The sequence below is a fragment of the Amblyomma americanum genome, chromosome 2 (genome assembly GCF_052857255.1).
Source record: "Amblyomma americanum isolate KBUSLIRL-KWMA chromosome 2, ASM5285725v1, whole genome shotgun sequence".
In the NCBI taxonomy this organism is placed as follows: domain Eukaryota; kingdom Metazoa; phylum Arthropoda; class Arachnida; order Ixodida; family Ixodidae; genus Amblyomma; species Amblyomma americanum.
In genome coordinates this window covers 53,510,697-53,528,457 of record NC_135498.1, presented here as the reverse complement: position 1 = coordinate 53,528,457, position 17,761 = coordinate 53,510,697, and the positions used below count along the sequence as shown (strand labels likewise).

General features: G+C 46.4%; 1 protein-coding gene across 2 annotated transcripts in view; it reads left to right on the top strand.

Moving 5' to 3' along the window:
- Positions 1 to 14,956, top strand: part of skd (mediator complex subunit skuld) — a 92,639-nt gene extending 77,683 nt beyond the window's left edge. For both annotated transcript variants that reach the window (XM_077654376.1, XM_077654375.1), the window contains exons 27-30: positions 4,483 to 4,743; positions 5,481 to 5,645; positions 6,907 to 7,025; positions 12,937 to 14,956. In XM_077654376.1, coding sequence (XP_077510502.1) covers positions 4,483 to 4,743; positions 5,481 to 5,645; positions 6,907 to 7,025; positions 12,937 to 13,069 — 678 coding nt within the window. In that variant the 3' untranslated portion in view covers positions 13,070 to 14,956. The remainder of the gene's footprint in view (positions 1 to 4,482; positions 4,744 to 5,480; positions 5,646 to 6,906; positions 7,026 to 12,936) is intronic.
- The last annotated feature ends 2,805 nt before the right edge of the window (positions 14,957 to 17,761 follow it).

Here is a 17,761-nt window from a genome sequence, read left to right as displayed (position 1 = left end):
GCATCGGCTTCTCTGTTCCCTTTGATGTTCCCATCATCAGCTACAGCCAAGAAAATGCAGCTTGGCAAAGACAAGGTAGGATATACTATTGTCTATGGCCTCGCACTTTTCAAGGAGAACATCATGTCAGAAATAAGCCAAGCCCCCCACTTCATCGTGGCGTTTGACGAACCGTTAAACAAAGTTGCACAAAAAGAGCAAATGGACGTGTTTGTTCGCTTTTGGTTGGATGCAGAGCAGAGCGTGAAAACGCGCTACTTGACGTCATGCTTTCTGGGGCGCACGCGGGCGGAAGAATTGGTGTCCGCTTTTAAAACTTCCACAGATGGACTCTCCCTATCAAAAATTCTTCAGATCACAATAGATGGGCCAAATGTAAATATAAAATTTCTCCGTGCGATCAAACAAGAACTTTGTGAATCCAACGACGACCGTCGTATTCTCGAAGTTGGTAGCTGTGGCCTTCATGTTGTGAACTGTGCTTTCAAAACCAGACACGCGGCAACAGGTTGGCAACTCGTGGAATTTATTCGTGCTTTGTACAACTTATTCAAATGTGTACCTGCACGACGCGCTGAATATGCACGCATAACCAGGAGCAACATTTAACCTATGAAGTTTTGCGCTGTGCGGTGGCGGTGTGTAATTTCGAGAGGTATTGAGATTCTGCCGTACCTAAAGTACGTCGAGTCGTGTCGAAACGAGAACAACTGACTGACCAGTTCCAGTTACTGCGTCGTTGAAACGGCCATTCGCGATCCTCTGCTGTCTGCAAAGCTAACCTTTATGCTTGGCATCTCGGAGGAACTGCAGCCGTTCCTGGCTCAGTTCCTGACCAATTCGCCTATGCTTCCATTTCTTGGCGCAGCATTGGAGAACCTTCTAAGATCACTAATGAATAGAATAATAAAGAAAGAAGTAATAATGGCGGCGGACAGTCCGTTGAAGTTGATAAAGGTGGACATGGGCCTCACTGCGAACGTAGTTGCGACGCCCAAGGTTGACCTTGGGTTTGCTGTGAAGAATGCGCTCCGAAAGGCCCCGAAACTTTCAGATTCAGCTATCCTAGGGTTCAAAAGGGACTGCGCCACTTTCGTGAAGAACTGCGCCAAAAAGATTGTGGAGAGGTCGCCATTGAGGTTCGAGCCGGTGAGGAATCGTCATCTCTGGATCCTGCATGCGCTGATTCCCGATCTCGAGGAATGGCGTCTAAATGATGCACTTGAAGTTCTAACGGAGCACCAGTGGATGACAGGAACAGAAGCTGATCAGGCGATGCGGTCCTACAAGCATGTATGCTCCCTAGCCTCGACGCAAGTGGCATTGAAAAATTTCAATAGGAGCACACATCGGCTGGATGCCCTTTGGGCAGGCATCTGTGGTTCTAAGAAAGAACTGTTCACATTTGTGAAGGTGATTCTGTCTCTTTCGCACGGAAATGCGTCTGTAGAGTGGGGATTCTCTATTAACAAGGAATGCCTTGTTGAAAATCAGAAGGAGCAATCTTTGGTCACCCAGCGAATCATGTATGACGCAGTAATGTTGGCAGGAGGAGTTGCCAACGTTCAGCTGACCAAGAGGATGCTCGAAATGGTCCGTGGAGTGAATGCACGGTGGGAAGAGGAGCTGGAGAGGACGAGAGCAGAAAGGGCTGATGCGCTGAGGAAGAAACGGAAAAGGAAGCGTGCCGCCACTTCTGTGAAAGAGCTTGAGCTGAAAAAACAGTGTTGGTTGATGCCGAGGTGCAAGTGTCCCTCATCCGAATGAAACTCTCTAAAGCAGTGAAACAACACTGAAGCGTTGTGCACGAACTTGAGGTTGACTTTCCAGTGTTACTTTGAGGTTTGTCGCTCTTGCACTTCTACAATCTAAGGTTTCTATAATCTGCAGTTTGTCTGAATAGACTTGCTGAGAGAGAATCGCACTTGTGACGCTAAAGTTCATCCCACACCATTGCGGTTACTATCAGTAGATAGAAATATCTCGCATTTGAAACTATTTGTTTCCGCATGCATCTTCCTTTTAGTTCGTATATGAAAATGTTCAATTCGATTTGCAGTTTGTTTTAGCACTTTTTCGAAGATATTCGATTTGTTACGCATTTTGCTAATCTCTCCCCCTTTTTTTAAAATGAAATAAACACTACTTCTTACTATCCGAATAGGATTAAATCATTGTTTTTATTGGTAAACGTGCTTACTGGAGAGTGATACCATCAGGTGGCTTTGTGTCAGCTTGTTTTCGCATAAAACAAAGTACTGTGTCACTCAGAGAATTTTACAAATGCACTCAGGGAAAACCTGGAAAACTCAGGGAATTTGGAAACGTCAAGGTAATGAAACATTTTTCCTGAGACCCTCCTGTTATTTCTTCTGAACGTTAGTAACTGCGACCGTTGACACGCCGGCAAGTAACGACTGAACCGCACTAATTAAAGCCAAACTGCGCGTAAGACGACGCTCTCTCGGTGGCTTTCACTTTCACACTGACTTTATTTACACGGGTCGAAGTTTGACACAAAACACATGAATACAAAAGGGAACAGTGGGAAGGGGAGAAAAGAAGGCATCTCGAGCGGTTGGCCTCGGGCAGTCGGGAGAAAGAGAGATAGAGAGAGCCACTTGTGACCTTGGTCAGACCCGGCGCGAGGGCGGGTGTCGCGTTGCCCCACGTTGAGCGTCTTCCCGTTCTGTCCCTTCGGGGCCGTCTCCTATTTTCCACACCTCCTCCCCTCTAGCCAAATGACCTGAAGTGGATCAACTTAGCAATATGTCAGTATGGGTAGCAGGCAGACAGGGAGTACAGGTTAGTCACCAGTGTCTCTAATACCTGTGCTACACGGGCACGTTCGAATGACATCTGAGTCGAATGGCATTCGAGACTTGGAATGACATTCGAACTCCTCGGACTCCCGCGGTGCTACACGACACTTTCCAAACGCATTTGAAATTTCCTCAGCTCGTTTTTAGTGTACGATGACGACGGCAGCGGTGGTCACACTAGTGCGACAACGACACTGTCACGGTCAACAGCAGCATATATGATTGTAGTGGGACAAGTTTTTGAGGCCAACGACACCGACGAATCCGAACGGCGGACGGTCAGCCTTCATGTCCTCGGCAGGCCGGCGGCTGAGCAAAAACGCGCTTATGAGCAGACGGTGTGAATATATTCGCCCTTCTACCTTATACATATTGTTAACAAGCGAAACTAACGGGTATATTTCACATGTGCACACTCGAACACTCACCAGCTATAAGCGCTTGCCAAATTAATTTCAATCGATGGTGACTCCCTTCCCTTCCGCGGCGACTAGGCCTAGTGAGTCCGCACGGTTACGTCTGTGAATTCGGCGGTTGTGAAGAGCGAATTCACAAGTTCTAGCGAATGCAAATGATAAACGAGTGTAGTTTTGACAACAGCGACCAGAAATCAACTATTGCTCACATCGCAGGGTGCGCATACGATGAACGGGAAACGCCGGTGTGACCTAGACCGCCGAGCACTACGGTCAGCAGCAGTCGTCGCCGTTGCTATTTTATGGATAACAAGTTATGCTGTTTCAATTACCGCGAATGCTCACCAATCATACTTCTGAACAAAGCAGTTTAAAATAAACTACTGATCTTGTCGGAATTAGCGACAAGTGCCGGTCGTAGGCGATGTCAGTAGCCCGGCTGTCAAGTGTTTCTCAGGCGAGCGATCGTATCGACGCTTCCTCCCACAGATTGTCGCATTGCGTTAACAAACACGGGTGAAACCGGTACAAAAGAGATCAGCTTATTTAATAGAACTAAAGCGCAGAATGCGTTTTATGTCATGAAAACGAGCGCTAGCTGTTCGTAGGCAGCGATGTAAACAACAGTATGAGTGCGGCCGTCCTCACCGGCGCACTGCTGGAAAAATTTCATGCTCATCGCGCTATTTGCTAAACAAAGAGCAGGAAAAAGCGAGCAGCGGGTATCAAAATGAGTAGCCACAGAGCCGAAAGCAGACGCGCGGCTGTGGGCGGGGCGAAGCGATGGCGGCGGCCACACCTATTGGCCGGTTCGGGCTGTGTTAGCGTTTCGAAGGCATTCCAAAATATGAAATGCCTCCGCGGAGCTCCGTTGAAAAATTTTGTGTAGCAGCGTAAGTTCGGCAGTCGAGCCGAATGACATTCGGTTGGAAGGCATTCGAAGCGCCCGTGTAGCACGGGTATAAGTGTTCTGGGAAACTTTGGTGTTAAGCTTTTGTGCATGGCATTTGATTCATTGTCATGTTAAAAAGCGCAACATTTTCACATTTCATTTGACAAGGCTAGGTGGAAAAAAATTTTCAGGAAAAATTACTGTGATATGCAGTATATATAGGTGAGGAAGCATAATTTTGCATGAATAGATGGGAGTTTGTGGTCAGCTATCATGGTTTTTATGGAGCTGATTGATTCAAGTACATCTGTACCGCACCTCCTGATGTGCATCCCTGGCATGTCTTTTTCAGTCATCGCAGGCCACCTTTCAGCAGGACCACATGGATCCACTGTCGACTACACTGGGCGATGATGATGAGATCTTCAAGTCACTCACAGAAGACATAGCTGTTGGCAATGACTTCAACGACATTCTCAACTGGACAGACAGTCCTGAGGCTCCTTGTTCACCAACACGGAGGTCCTCACCGCCGGGCTCCCCAGGTGGTGGCATTTTGGGTGGTGGCCCGAGTGGGCGACAGTCTCCTTTCCAGCACGGCAGTGCACTCAGGGTGAGAAATAGAACTGCCTGCATATGCTTCTCTTGTATTTGACCCACTGCAGTGGCTCACCGGCTTTAGCGTTCAGATGCTGATCCCAGGGTCACTGGTTTGATCCTGGCCACAGTGGCCGTATTTTGATGGAGGCGAAATAACATTCGGGTCCTGTGGGATATCAGTGCTCATTAAAAAACCTCGGGTGCCCTAAATTAATCTGGAGCCCTCCACTAGGGGATCCTTCGTAGCCGATGTGTTGCTTTGTCACGTTAAACGCGACAGTTTTGCAATATTTTCTCTTGGGGTCACAAGAGCTGTTGCACAATTGAGTTACAGTGCCAAACTGAGATGTACAAAATTTGGAAGCAATCATTTTGTGCAGAGAAGTCTGTTCACAAGTCTTCAAGAGGTTCCAGTAACTTCGTATCATTTGGCTACGAGCGATAGTTGCAAACAGGCCTAATTCCGTATTTGCTAAATGTGTTGCAAAATTATACTCTTAAAATGCAAGCAGAAATGCATCTGATCATTCCATGAATGATAATCAGTTATGTGGGCTTTTCCTGGAATTTGGGGTGTAATGGACATGAAATTTTTTTGTAAAGCCCAGCTCTGGGTATTTGTGATAGGCACTCAGTTCTGTAGGTGGGATTTGTGTCTGTGGACCCGAGATCTTTCACCTGCAGTTGAGTAAATGTGAAAGCTGTGCCAACTCTCTACAACATGGCCTCTTCCTGTGCGTGTGATCACAGGGCCCTGGAAGTGGTGGTGGGGAGCCTCAGGAAGAACCGATGCAACTGCTGCAGCAACCACTGGCCTTGGGCTACTATGTGTCCACAGCACCCACAGGCCCCTTGCCCCGGTGGTTCTGGGCTACCTGCCCCCACCTCAGGGACTCCTGCCCCGTCTTCCTCAAGGTGTGAATTCCAGCAACAAGTCGGGAGGGTGTGCTTGTGATCTGGTGTTCCTCGGGTTGTCTCTCTTCAAATTACTTTTTAGTCATGTGCTGTGGTAATAGAAGGAAAGCTTTCTAGGGACTCTAAAAAAGGGGATTGCTGTGTGCAAGTGTAGTGGTTTTGCTGATTAGTTTGCATGTGTGGACCTTTGGATTGTCACAGCAATTTTTTCAGCTTGTGTTAGACAAATTAGTTCACACATTATGTTCACATGTACGTTGTGGGCGCACGCTGTTACGTGCAAGTATGAAGTTGATGATCATTCACCTTTCTTTGTTTATGCACTGTTGCAAGAAGTTTCTATTGAAGTGATGTGTTTTGTTATGCTGTGCACCTTTTGTAACTATGTAGCAACGAAGTTTGCATGCTGCAAAAGATGATTCAATACATTTGAAACACATTATACAAATTCAAGTTCCCACTGCGAGGCCATTGAGATTAATTCACCTGCAAACCTGATGTACACAATCAGTTTAACCTTTTGTCCTCTTCATGTGATCAAATTCCTGGAAAGCGGATGGGAAAAATAAATGTTTCCGATCACAGGAAAAACTATGGGGACAACACAGATCAAAAAGTACAAACAGCGACCTAACAGAGCGAGGAGAGGTAGAAATGAGCCCGGTGTAGAAGAAACTAACTGAAGACGACCTGTAATATAGGTTGTTTGGTTCATGCTTTAAATTGCAAGAACGGTGAAGGGATAACACAGGTAAAAAAAGACAGAGGGCACTGGTGAACTTGGTGAACATGGCAGAGCGCCAAGACACCGTGCGCCCTTGACAGGATTCAGTGGCGCTGGCTACATGCATGGGGAAATACGTGGGTGTGTCCTTATTGCTTTTTTTTTTTTTGCCAGTCCGGATATAACGATAATCAGTTATAACGATCAGATTTTCCAGTTTTTCTCAATATCGTTATCAGTGGATTGCACTGTAGTGTAAGAAAGTCTGTACCACACTTCCTAACCTCATGCTTTGAGAATTTGCAGAGACTTTGCAACTTCTAAAAATCTCATTATTTGAGGGTCATAGTAATAAGGTTTGACTGCATTTTTATGTTCACACAGGATAACTTGCGATCATTTCATGGAATAATGTTGCTTCGGCTGTGATACATGCAGGAACAAGTTATTAAAAAAATATAGCCTGGACTTGGTGTCTGGCTTGAATTTTGTAGCCTCTCAGCACATGGTGTGTCCCTGTTTGTTTCTCTCCGACAGAGTGCCCTGCTACTGCACTGCCCCACCGTGCACCAGAACCATGACGATATTCTTCATGGGAACACGCACATGCGAAACTATCACCCTCTCGACTCGAACCTCACCACTGATGTGCTACGGTGAGCGAAGCACTTTTATGTACCTTTTACTTTCTTTATTTAGGTTTCGTTTATGCAGTTTTTGGAGTAGTGTATTAAGTTTTTGTGCTTAAATCCAGTGTTCCGATGAAGGTACTCTTATTAGAGCAGTTCAGCGCTCGGAATACTATATGTTTGATGAAACATGCTTACTGGCTACTGGTCCGTGTTTTCAATTTTTTTTCCTGGTGCAGTCTGCTCACTTCATTCGGAGCACAGATATCTTTGAAGTGAAAGTAAAAATAGCTGGGATGACATCTGAGTACATTAGAACTTCGTTTTTACGTTCCCAGCTCATACACTCAAATCTCCAGCAATTACTGTATTTACACGATTGTAAGTCGACCCCCCCAAATCGCATGTCCAAAAAAAAAAAAAGTTGACGCGAATGTAAGTCGACCCCCCCCAATCGCATGTCCGAAAAAAAAAAAAACACCGGTGGAGCGCTTAAAAAACGAAAATTTATTACATAGATGGGCTATTCATCCTCACTTGAGTCATCTTCAGTGGTACTGCTGTCGTCGTCGTCGCCGCTGCAATCCCACAGCACATCATCCTCCATGGAAAGCCCGCACTTCCTAAATGACCGCACCACGACATCGCGTTGAACGGCCGCCCAAGCGGAAATCACCCACCCGCACACAGCCGCCAGGGAGGCTCTCTTCACGCGCCCCGTTGGCGTAAGTTCCCGCCCTTCTGCCGCCAGCCACTCGTTGTACTCACGCCGGAGCAAGTCCTTGAATGGCTTGTTAATGCCAACGTCTAGCGGCAGCAGCTGCCCCGTCAGACCGCGGGAATCACCAGCATATCTGTATCTTCTTTTCGGAGCTCTGCCTTCACTTTCGCGGTAAGGTGGCCGCGAAATGAGTCCAGCATGAGGAGGTTCAAATTGCGATTTTTGAGGGATGCCCCTGGCCTCAAAAGCCATACCCGACGGTACCAATCAATAACTAAGTCGTCCGTCATAAAGCCTTTTTCGTTCACTCGCACAATCACACCTTTCGGGAACATTTACTTTGGCATAGTTATTCTTTTGACGACGATGTACGGTCGGAGCTTTGTGCCATCTGCCAAGCATGATAGCATAACAGTGAACCGAAGTTTCGTTTCCTGTTGTGAGAAGCTTAACCTCGCGAGCTCCCCTCACGCTCACTGTTGTGTTGCTCGTCATGTCGAAGTAGATGGGAGTCTGGTCCGCATTTCCGATTTGGCCGAGCAGGTATCGCCACGAGTCGCGGAGCTTGAGGTAGTGCCTATGGAAGGCGAGAACTTTCTCCTCGTAAGCAGCAGGCAGCTTCTGGCATACGCTAGTACGCCGACGAAGAGAGAAGCCAGCCCTCTTCATAAATTTCGAAGCCCAAGCCCTGCTGGCTTTGAAGTTTGTTCAGAGTATTCCAGCTTCGGCAGCAAAGACCCGGGCTTGTTGCGTGATCATTTCGCATGTCACTGTAAGGGACCGATCACGTATTTCGGTGACATACGCTGCAAGCTTGACCTCCAGCTCCAGAAAGCGTCCCGACTTCGGCCCGCGGAAACCTCTTCGCTTGGAGTCGCAATCGAAAATTTTGTCTCGCTGCTTCCGCCACTCCCGCGCCAACCGTTCAGAAACGTTGAACTTGCGGCCCGCCGCGCAGTCGTTGGTTTCTTCGGCGTAAATGATGGCCTCCCTCTTGAACGCTGCAGTGAATGAGCGCCGAATGCTTTTCAAACCTGGAGAGCTCATGCCATTGCTGTAAAACAGATGTGTTGCAAAGTTTCAGTCGTGCTAAGGACAACACAGATGCGTACTGAATACTGTGCGTGCTGCCAAGGGAGCTGTTCAAACCAAGAAATGCTAGTCAGCATTTTAATGAAGTGAAAACATGAATAAATAGATGCCTTTGCACCTCATTCAGCAGTTAATTTTTTTTTTCTTATGAGTGTGGACAATGTGTTTTTCTCGATATGCCCCACATTTTTCTACAAATGTATCAATGAGTTTATGCTGTTTTCAATACAGTGCATTTTTATGATTAGATGTAATGCTCTTTATACATCCACACATGGTGTATTGTGCTTTGCATTGCACAAGAGTGAATCAACTGTATAAAGCCCAAATTCTTATTCTGTTGCATTATATTTTGGTAACATTATTCAGTTACATGTAATTTTTTTTTTTTTCTAGAAAGGAGTGAACATTCGTCGTTTTCTCTGCCAGTCAAGCTGTGTGCATAGCGCGGTATCATTTTCTGATTGCTGGTTGTGGAAGGGCACCTAATTGTAAAGTCACTGGTGCTTCCACTGTACATGCAGGGAAAAAAATTAAATTGAATGCTCGGTGCACAAGATTTAAAGCACACATATAGAGTGCCCTGTCTTCTCTGCTCACGCTTGAATACTTGTCATATCAGGTGTCTACTTAAGGGGAGACGCGGGTCTTAGAACAGTCAAAAATGGTCAAAAAATCGATTTTTAGCAAAACTCATTTTTGGAAAGTTTGACCCTTCGAGCACCTATTCTCAAATTATTAATGCTGAATTTGGTCGGGAAATGCGATAAAATATGCTTTCATATACCATGGCAGCCACGAAATGCCCCCCAAAAGGCAAAATTTGTTCGAACTTCCCGTGCGTGCCACGGACGCTGCAGCCGACCGTTCGCCGCCATCTTAGGCTTGGTTTGAAGCTGTTTTTTTTTCTGCACAATTCGCGATATCTCAAAATGGCGTCACTCAAGCAAAACGACTGCCCTGGCCGGTTTTCCGAAGACCGTTTCTGGGTCGCTGATTGGCTCGCGCACGGCGCGCTTCCGCGCCTGCCATTGGCTGGCGTGACCGGCGCGTCATTTTTTTTTTCTTTCTCTTTTGCGTTCACCAGCGTCACTGCCGCTTTGTGCATGTCTGCTTTTGCGCTTGTTTTTTCTCGACGCGACGTTTCTGCTTTGTGCCGGGAGTTTTTCCATGCGATCGAGATGACGGGAGACAGTCGACTTAAACCGTGCACGAAACGAGCTTTTGGAAGCTGTAAGAAACGGGCGTGGAATAAAAAGCCAAAGGCGTCGGCCACAAGCGCGTCGTCGGGACCTTCGTTAGAGCCGGTGTCGGACTCGCTGGATCTGCCGGGAACCAAGCTGCTCGCTGACGACACTGCGGGACCGAGTTCCTATACGAATTGCATCCCGGATCACGGTACGGTTCGTGTCGATGCCGTTTACTACTCTGCGGCGGAGCAGGCGCAGCTTGTTGAGCGATCGGCGCACACGAAGTCCGCTCTGTCGGAAAAGTCAGTCGCAATCCAGCGCAAGTTTGAACTTCTTGGCGTCAGCGTGGAGTGCCAGACCGGTGATGCTGGTACCGAGTTCGTGATTGTGGGCATGAAAGTTTTAAACAACTTTCTTGAGCAAGCGAAGTACGGAACCTGCGGCACAGGAAGTCTGACTTTGAGCAAGGCAACAGACAAGGAGTATGGCTTAGCTCTGCGGCAGCTGCAACTTCGAGAGGAAGCACTTTTTTTCCCCGCGAGTAAGTGGAACTGCCAACATAACTCCCTTCGAGGTCAACATGAGGGCCATGAAGGGAATACAGACGATAGGCAAAGGCGTGACTACCCTTGCAGACTTTTGCGCCAGACTTTTGCGCCTGAGGTCTGCACCACAAGACCTTTCAGGGACACCTGAAAACTTTTGTGAAAGCCTGCAAGAGCACAGCGACCGCAAGCGAAGCTGCCAGTGTGGCAGTCATCAAGGATCTCTATAGAGATCCTTGAATCCAGTTGGGAACATTGACATTATTTTTGATGGTTCGTGGATGACCAGAGGTCGTAGCTCTCACATCAATGTGGGCTGCATTGTTGAGCTGTACACTGGTCTTGTGATCGACCTCATTGTTTACTCGGAACTTTTGTCTCGGATGTGCCTTGGGACCACAGCCACAAGATAAAGGCTACAGTGACTGGCTCGCCACCTACAAGTGCCAGCGAAACATCGATTGTAACTCTGGCCGCATGGAAGTGGAGGCTGCGCTGACCATGTTTCAGCGGTCTCTGGCCAAGTATGGTCTGCGCTACACGACCGTCCTCTCTGATGGAGACAGCCGGACTTTTCATGCTTTGTCAGAAGCAAAAGTGTTCGGATTCATAAAGATTGACAAGAAGGATTGCATCAACCACGTTCATAAGCTAATGGGGACTGCTCTGCGGAACCTGGTTGATAGAAAGAAGGCTCAAGGTGAATCTCTTGGCGGAAGAGGCAAGCTGACGCAGGAAAAGATCAAGAAGGTCACCAACTACTACAGCTATGCCCTGAGGAGCAACAGTAATGACGTTCCAGGCATGAAGAAGGCAGTGGAAGCTACACTCCTGCACGTGACTTCTACAGATGATGTCCCGAACCACTCCAAGTGCCCTGAGGGTGCTGACTCTTGGTGCAAGTTCAACAGAGCCTTGGCCAATGGTGAACATCCACCTCCACACAAGAGTGCCCTCCCGGCTTGTGTTGGGGCTGCTCTGGAGCCAGTGTTTGCAAGGCTTAGCGATGAGAACCTGTTGGCACGGTGCAGTGAAGGAAAGACTCAGAATGCGAGTGAGAGCCTACGCTCTCTCATTTGGACGCAAGCTTCAAAGAATGGGAAAGCTTCATTGGAAAGTGTGAGGCGGGCTGCTGCTGAGGCTGTTGCCATCTACAACCAAGGAAGGAGGGCAACTAATGAATCCATCACTGCAAGTCTGGGCTATGTGGCTGGTGGCTGCCTTGTTCGCCGAAGCCTAGAAAAAGACGCCCTGCGTTTGCGCAAGGCAAATGGAGCTCAGCTAAAGAGCACTAATACGAAAGAGAGACTGACAAGGCAGCACAAAACGGGAGCAACTGAAGATTACAGTCCTGGACTGCTATGAAGACATTCTCCAGCAGCACAGGGCAGCGTGCTACCTAACATCCAGGCGGTTCTTTTCAAAGACAGAGTAGGAGATGTGCCGAGCATCGCACCCAACGGTCCTTTTCAGGGCCACCCAACTGCTTGCCATGGTGGGGGCTCGGATATCCTTGGCTCCGGACTGCTAGGTCTCTCAAAAAACAGTTTTCAGGATTCAAAATATTGTCTTTAGAGCTCAACACCCTAGCCCTGCACTCCATTGTCTAAAAAAATGTACCGATAACTTAACAGAAATCATTTTTTTACGACTTCATCACGCTTGCACCTTCGACATTTTTTTTATTAATGTTTCCTTGGATGGAATAAGACACTATTTGTTTTGCCTTGTAGGGAAACAGATAGGGAACATCTAAATAAAATCTGTTGTTGAAGATTCCTCCCAAAATTTTCTGTAGTCAGCGTCAAAACTTTAAATGCGATTTTCTCAGCTTCATGTTTTTTGCCAACGTCACTAGCCTTACGGAACTCTTCATTATGTTTTTTGGTGCAATTGTAATAAATTTTACACCATTGAATTCAGAAAGAATGAACTGTGGAGCTATGCTATCTTTATGTGGCTAAGTTGAACATATCAAATTTTGTGAACAATAATACCAGCCAATTATATTCCAGAATTGTGATGCATCGACTTAATGTAACATTTTTATATGATGATATACCTTAATAACAATATAAGTAGCATAGCTCCGCATGGCAGGTCTTTGGCTACTGCTAAATTTTAATCGGAACCAAGAAATATTGAGGGAAAGTGTCTTAATGACCCATAAGAAATTACCTAATTAAGCTTCAGTTATTTTTCCATAAGTAGAGAACTAATTGAGATAAGCTGAAACTAATTGCATTTTTGAATACAGGAGGAAGAAATACATGTCCATACTTAATTTCATTACAGTATCTCTGATAATAAAAATTTTTGTATTAAGACCAGTGTCTCCCCTTGATGGACCTTTGCGTTGCTGATGCTATGACCTTTGACCCTGGTTTCAGATATGTACTTGAAGGCTACAACACGTTGTCGTGGCTGTCCCTGGACCCGCACCGTCACGACAGGCAGTCATGCTTGCCCCTACACATTCAGAACCTGATGAAGCTTTACCACGCCGTGGAGGCACTACTCTGAAAAGGGCAGCTGGTGCCCTGTCTCATCTAAAGCTGTGGGTGCCCCGGTGCAAAAAAGTGGGGCTGTGTTGGTGCAGCCGCAGCTCTGGGAAAGTGGGAAGACACAGCCGGTGCAAGGAGGGAAGGTGTTTTCCCTTTGTTTCTTCTCTCCCCATCTTGTGAGCGCTGCCATCGCACGTTGTTTGTTGTTGTTATATACCATATCGATGCTGTCATCCTCCATCTCTCAACCTGTACCTGTGCTTTTTTTTTTTCTTTGTTCACTGGCTCCTTTCACATCGCGAACCCGTTTCTCGAGTCTTGAGTTGCCATGCACTGCCCTTGTTGCATTTTGTGAAGCTATTTTGAGGTAAAAGTGCTAAAGAGGGTCGAATGTTGTGCTGGAAAAACCAAAACTGTAACGTGAGATTAAGCTTGTATTGTGGGGCCAAGATGGGTGGTTTTCATCTTCCCTTGTTGCTTGAATTTGTCTTGAGAGGTGCTGCTCTCAAAGGCGCTCTGCATTCTTTCACAAAGCATTGTTTGGTTTGGAGAGCAATATCTGGTTGTGGTATTTGTGCAGTGCTGAACAGCCACATGTCACACACACTCTGAAAGAAGCTCCTTGTAGGTGTACAAGGCAGAGTAACATACTTGGCATAGCATACACCAGGTCTCTTGTCATGATCCACAGTCATTTAAATCTATGTCACAGAAGAGTTCTTATGGTAATGCATTGGGAAAACGTGCACTTTTTACCTCCAGACAACTTTTGCAAAGCCAAAGACGCAATGTGACCTGGCTGAAACCATCTTTGGCTGCTATTCAGAAGGCTACCGATGTGATGCTGTGTTACGCATGGGGGGTGGGGCCATAGTCATCAAAGCAATACCTGTTGCCCTTTGTGTGATGTGCTGTCTTTGCCAAAAGTAAACAAGCAGCGGTGTTTGTTTCTTGGTGGGTGGCAAATCACTTATGGCACACACCTTAAACTTTCAATCCAAGTGAGGTTAGGAGAACCCTTGTCCTCACCTTTTGAGACCTTTTGGTCTTCGGCGGTGCCGTAAGGGCACCGCTGCACAGCAACCTGATGCCTGGTTACTTTTGGCAAGGACGGTGCATCAGTGCGTGTGAATGGTTCTGTTGCTACTCTCAGGGAAAAGTGAGTCGGCGGCAGCTGCTTCCATTGCTGAATGGAACATCACCTGCGATGCACATGTTTAGTTCTGACTTCTCTTGCGCAGCGATTCTCATTATCGTGCACTGCACATTTCCTCTACATTCGGTGGCATTCTTGTTTCGCTCCACAATCTCCCCAACCTGCCTAGGCTGCCAGTTAAGTGTTTCTGTCCTTCCATGCTCTTTCATGAGTTTTGCAGAGGATGCAGCATCTCCTGTACAAATGTAAAAAAAAGCAGTTTCTGCCTCCTTTTCGGCAGGGAGGAGAAAGAGGAAAAAAAAAATGTTCTTGTTTTGCTCATTTCTGAGGCTGCCTTCTCGAAACATCAGCTGTGTTGTTAATATATGCACATAATATATGTATACTACCGAGAGCACTTAGGTAAGCAGCATGGGATAGCATGTTTGCTTGCTGTGGCTGACAGGATATAGGTGAGATAGGTGTTTTGCCTGAGCTTTTCTTTTTTCTTTCTTCCTCTCTCTCTCACACATTGCGGACAGGTTATGGGGTGAAACTGCAATAACAGCAGCTAAGCAGCAAGCTTTCTCAATTTAGAGCCCTTTCTTCTCTTGGCCTCTTATGATGACTTGGCTGGTAGCTGCAAAAATGTGTTGTCATTTTTCGTGAGACATAACTCTTTTTGAGACGGCCTTGGCGTTGTGATGCATGCTACAAATTCTTAGGTTGAACAAAAGGGCGACATGCCTCGCATTGACTGATAAACGAGGGGAAAAAAAACGCAGTAAAAACATATCAGCATGGGAGCCACAGAGATTGAAAAGGGAAAGTGAGACTTTGTTTGTTTTTGTTTTTACCAAAAGGCGAGAAATGAAATGAATTTACGTGCCACTGAGCTCAAGGCATCGCACTGTGCAACCAATGAGCTATAAATATGTTGATTATAAATATAATGCTCGCCTTGTGATTAATATTTACAAGAGGTAACAAACGAGATGGACGTGTGAGAACATGTCAGCCATGTTGTACATATGAATTCTCTCCCTCCCTGTGCTCCCTCTCCTATCAGCTCAGCTGTGTATTATTATTGTGTATGTGTAAACTATTTAAAGATGAAAAGGGGACAGGATGTCAGTGGTCTTTTTTGTTGTGCCTTTATTTTTTTCTGCAAATCTATTTATTGTGCCTGTAAATAATGCAGCCATTTCGGTGAAGCATGGTTTTTTTTCTCCCCTTTTTTGTATCTAAATGGTTCAAAGAGCAATGTGTCTACTTAGCCTTGTTACATATTATACATATTATAAATATATATATATATATAAAATGTATACATATATAAATACATACAAAATACGAGGTATACATGACCTATATGGGCGATAGGAGACATCTATGTAAAAAGAAAAAAAAACAAGAGGCTTCATGCACACCAAGTCAGCCGCAGTGGACGCTACGCTGCTCTTGCGGAACATGTAAATAGAAAGCACTACGGCAGGTGTGTGTGTGTGTGGGCCAGCAGTGTTGTGTATAAAACAAGTGTACAGCCTTAGCTCATTTTAGATCCTTTTTACATGGCCCAACTGTGCAGTGCAGCGTCTTGAATTGTACACTTTTATGAAGAATGTTGATTAAAACCTTGTAACTAAGAGAACTTCCCGTTTCTGCCATTGTTTGTTTTGTTTCTACATTCTCTGTCAACATCTCCTTCCATCACCAACATTAGTTTCGTAGTTGCATCGTCTGGATTAAATATATGGAAACGACAACAACCTTGCAATTCATGCATTAAGCTGCTTTCCTTTGACAGCATTCCCACAAGCCTCAAAGACAAGGATTCCCCATTTTCTAGCAGTTGCCTGCGGTTAGCAATGTATCATACCTTACAGCTGTTCAACTTCAGTACATACCTCACCTTGTGTGTAAATTGCATTCCTCACAGCTCGCTTCACATTGTGAGCTAACTTTTCTAAATAAGTGCACTCTGAGTAAGATAGTGCATGCAGAACTTAGTATGGTTGCAGATTCGAAAGGAACATTAAGAAAGCAGGTATAGTTAGTTTTGTCTTCACTGCCAATGTGTCTGAAGTAAGCCAGCTCATGCACAAGTGGCAGGAAAGTGAGTGGAATAGCGAGGCAGAACGAAGTGGTATTCATGAGTGATGGTGTAACTTAGAGACTGTGGAGAGGAAAAGACAGCACTATACCAAGCAAAAACTTTTTTGACAATGGTTCAGAAGTTACGGTTGCTAAAACACGCCTTCTCTTCCTACGCAGGGCAATATAGACCATTTTACTGAAGGCAAGCTGGGGAGCAGGAAAATGCTCCCTCACCCTATGCATTGCATGTCGACAGCCATTTCCGTTTCTGGAGCTACGTTGTTGCCACTCTTGAGTGGGCTGTGCAAGCGCACACTTTATTCATTGTAGAGCAACCTTTTTCGACAGTCTTTTGCCAATTAAAATATTTGTATCCATTTATCAATGCCGTCCTCAGTGGCAAGGTCTCAGGCACAGCACTTCTTGGTCGTGGACTGCACAAATCGGAAGCATATCGCCGAGAGCATGTGCTGGAAGCACGCAAAGACAGTCCCAATGTGGTGGCGACATATTTTGTCAAGATACGTTTTGTCAAGTTTTTGTGTTTTATATTACGCTAACAAAACCAACTTGTTTGCCCTAGATAAAAGCTCTGTATAGCAAGTAAAACAAAAATACACCACCAGAGGCTCTGGCTACTTTTTGCATCGAAGGACTTTGCGCCTCTCTGTAAACATCCTATGACCTATTTTATAGCACTCAACGCTTATGGCTACTCTCTATGTATCTGAGAGTGGCTTTGCGGAATCGATCCGATCGAGCCATTGCACTCTATAAGCGTTCGTTTCGGTCCCAAGGAAGGATGCGTTCGTTTCACATTTAGCAGGCAGTGCGCATCGTCAGCTTGTGGAGGATCACCGGGCGGCGGCGCCAGATGGCGCCATGTTCCAGTCAACAGCGCGCGCTCCTTGCTTGCCGTGATCAACCAGCGCGCTAGGAGCGACGGGCGACGGTAGGCAGTAGGTAGTAGCGGTACACGCTATGCTAAATGCGATATCTTGCGCAGGCTGTCACAACGTCGCAGTATCTCGCGCAGTATCTCTAATTTTTATAACAACAGATGTTAAGCACCCGTTCCTAGGTTTCGCGTTGTAGTAGTAGTATGGCGTAGTTTTCGGCATAACCATGGGTGCATTGCTGTAGGAACCGCTCGGGGGGGGGTTACTGTAGAAGCAGGAAGGTATGACATGAGCGGATGAATGTGTAACCGGTGGGTGGATACCACGGGAACCATCCGGAAGGCGACTACTCTGGAAGGAGGAGGGTATGGAAGAGCATAAGGCGCAACTGGTTGGTGGTTGCAATGTAAATTACCCGGAGGGTAGTTACTGGAAGGAGGAGAGTATGGTGAGAGCTTCGGAAGGCGTAAAACAGGGGTGGTTACCAAGGGAGCCGCCCGGAAGGTTACTGCTGTGGAAGGAGGGAGTGGCGTGATTGGAGGAATCTCCAACCAGAGGATGGTTACCTTGGAAAGAGGAG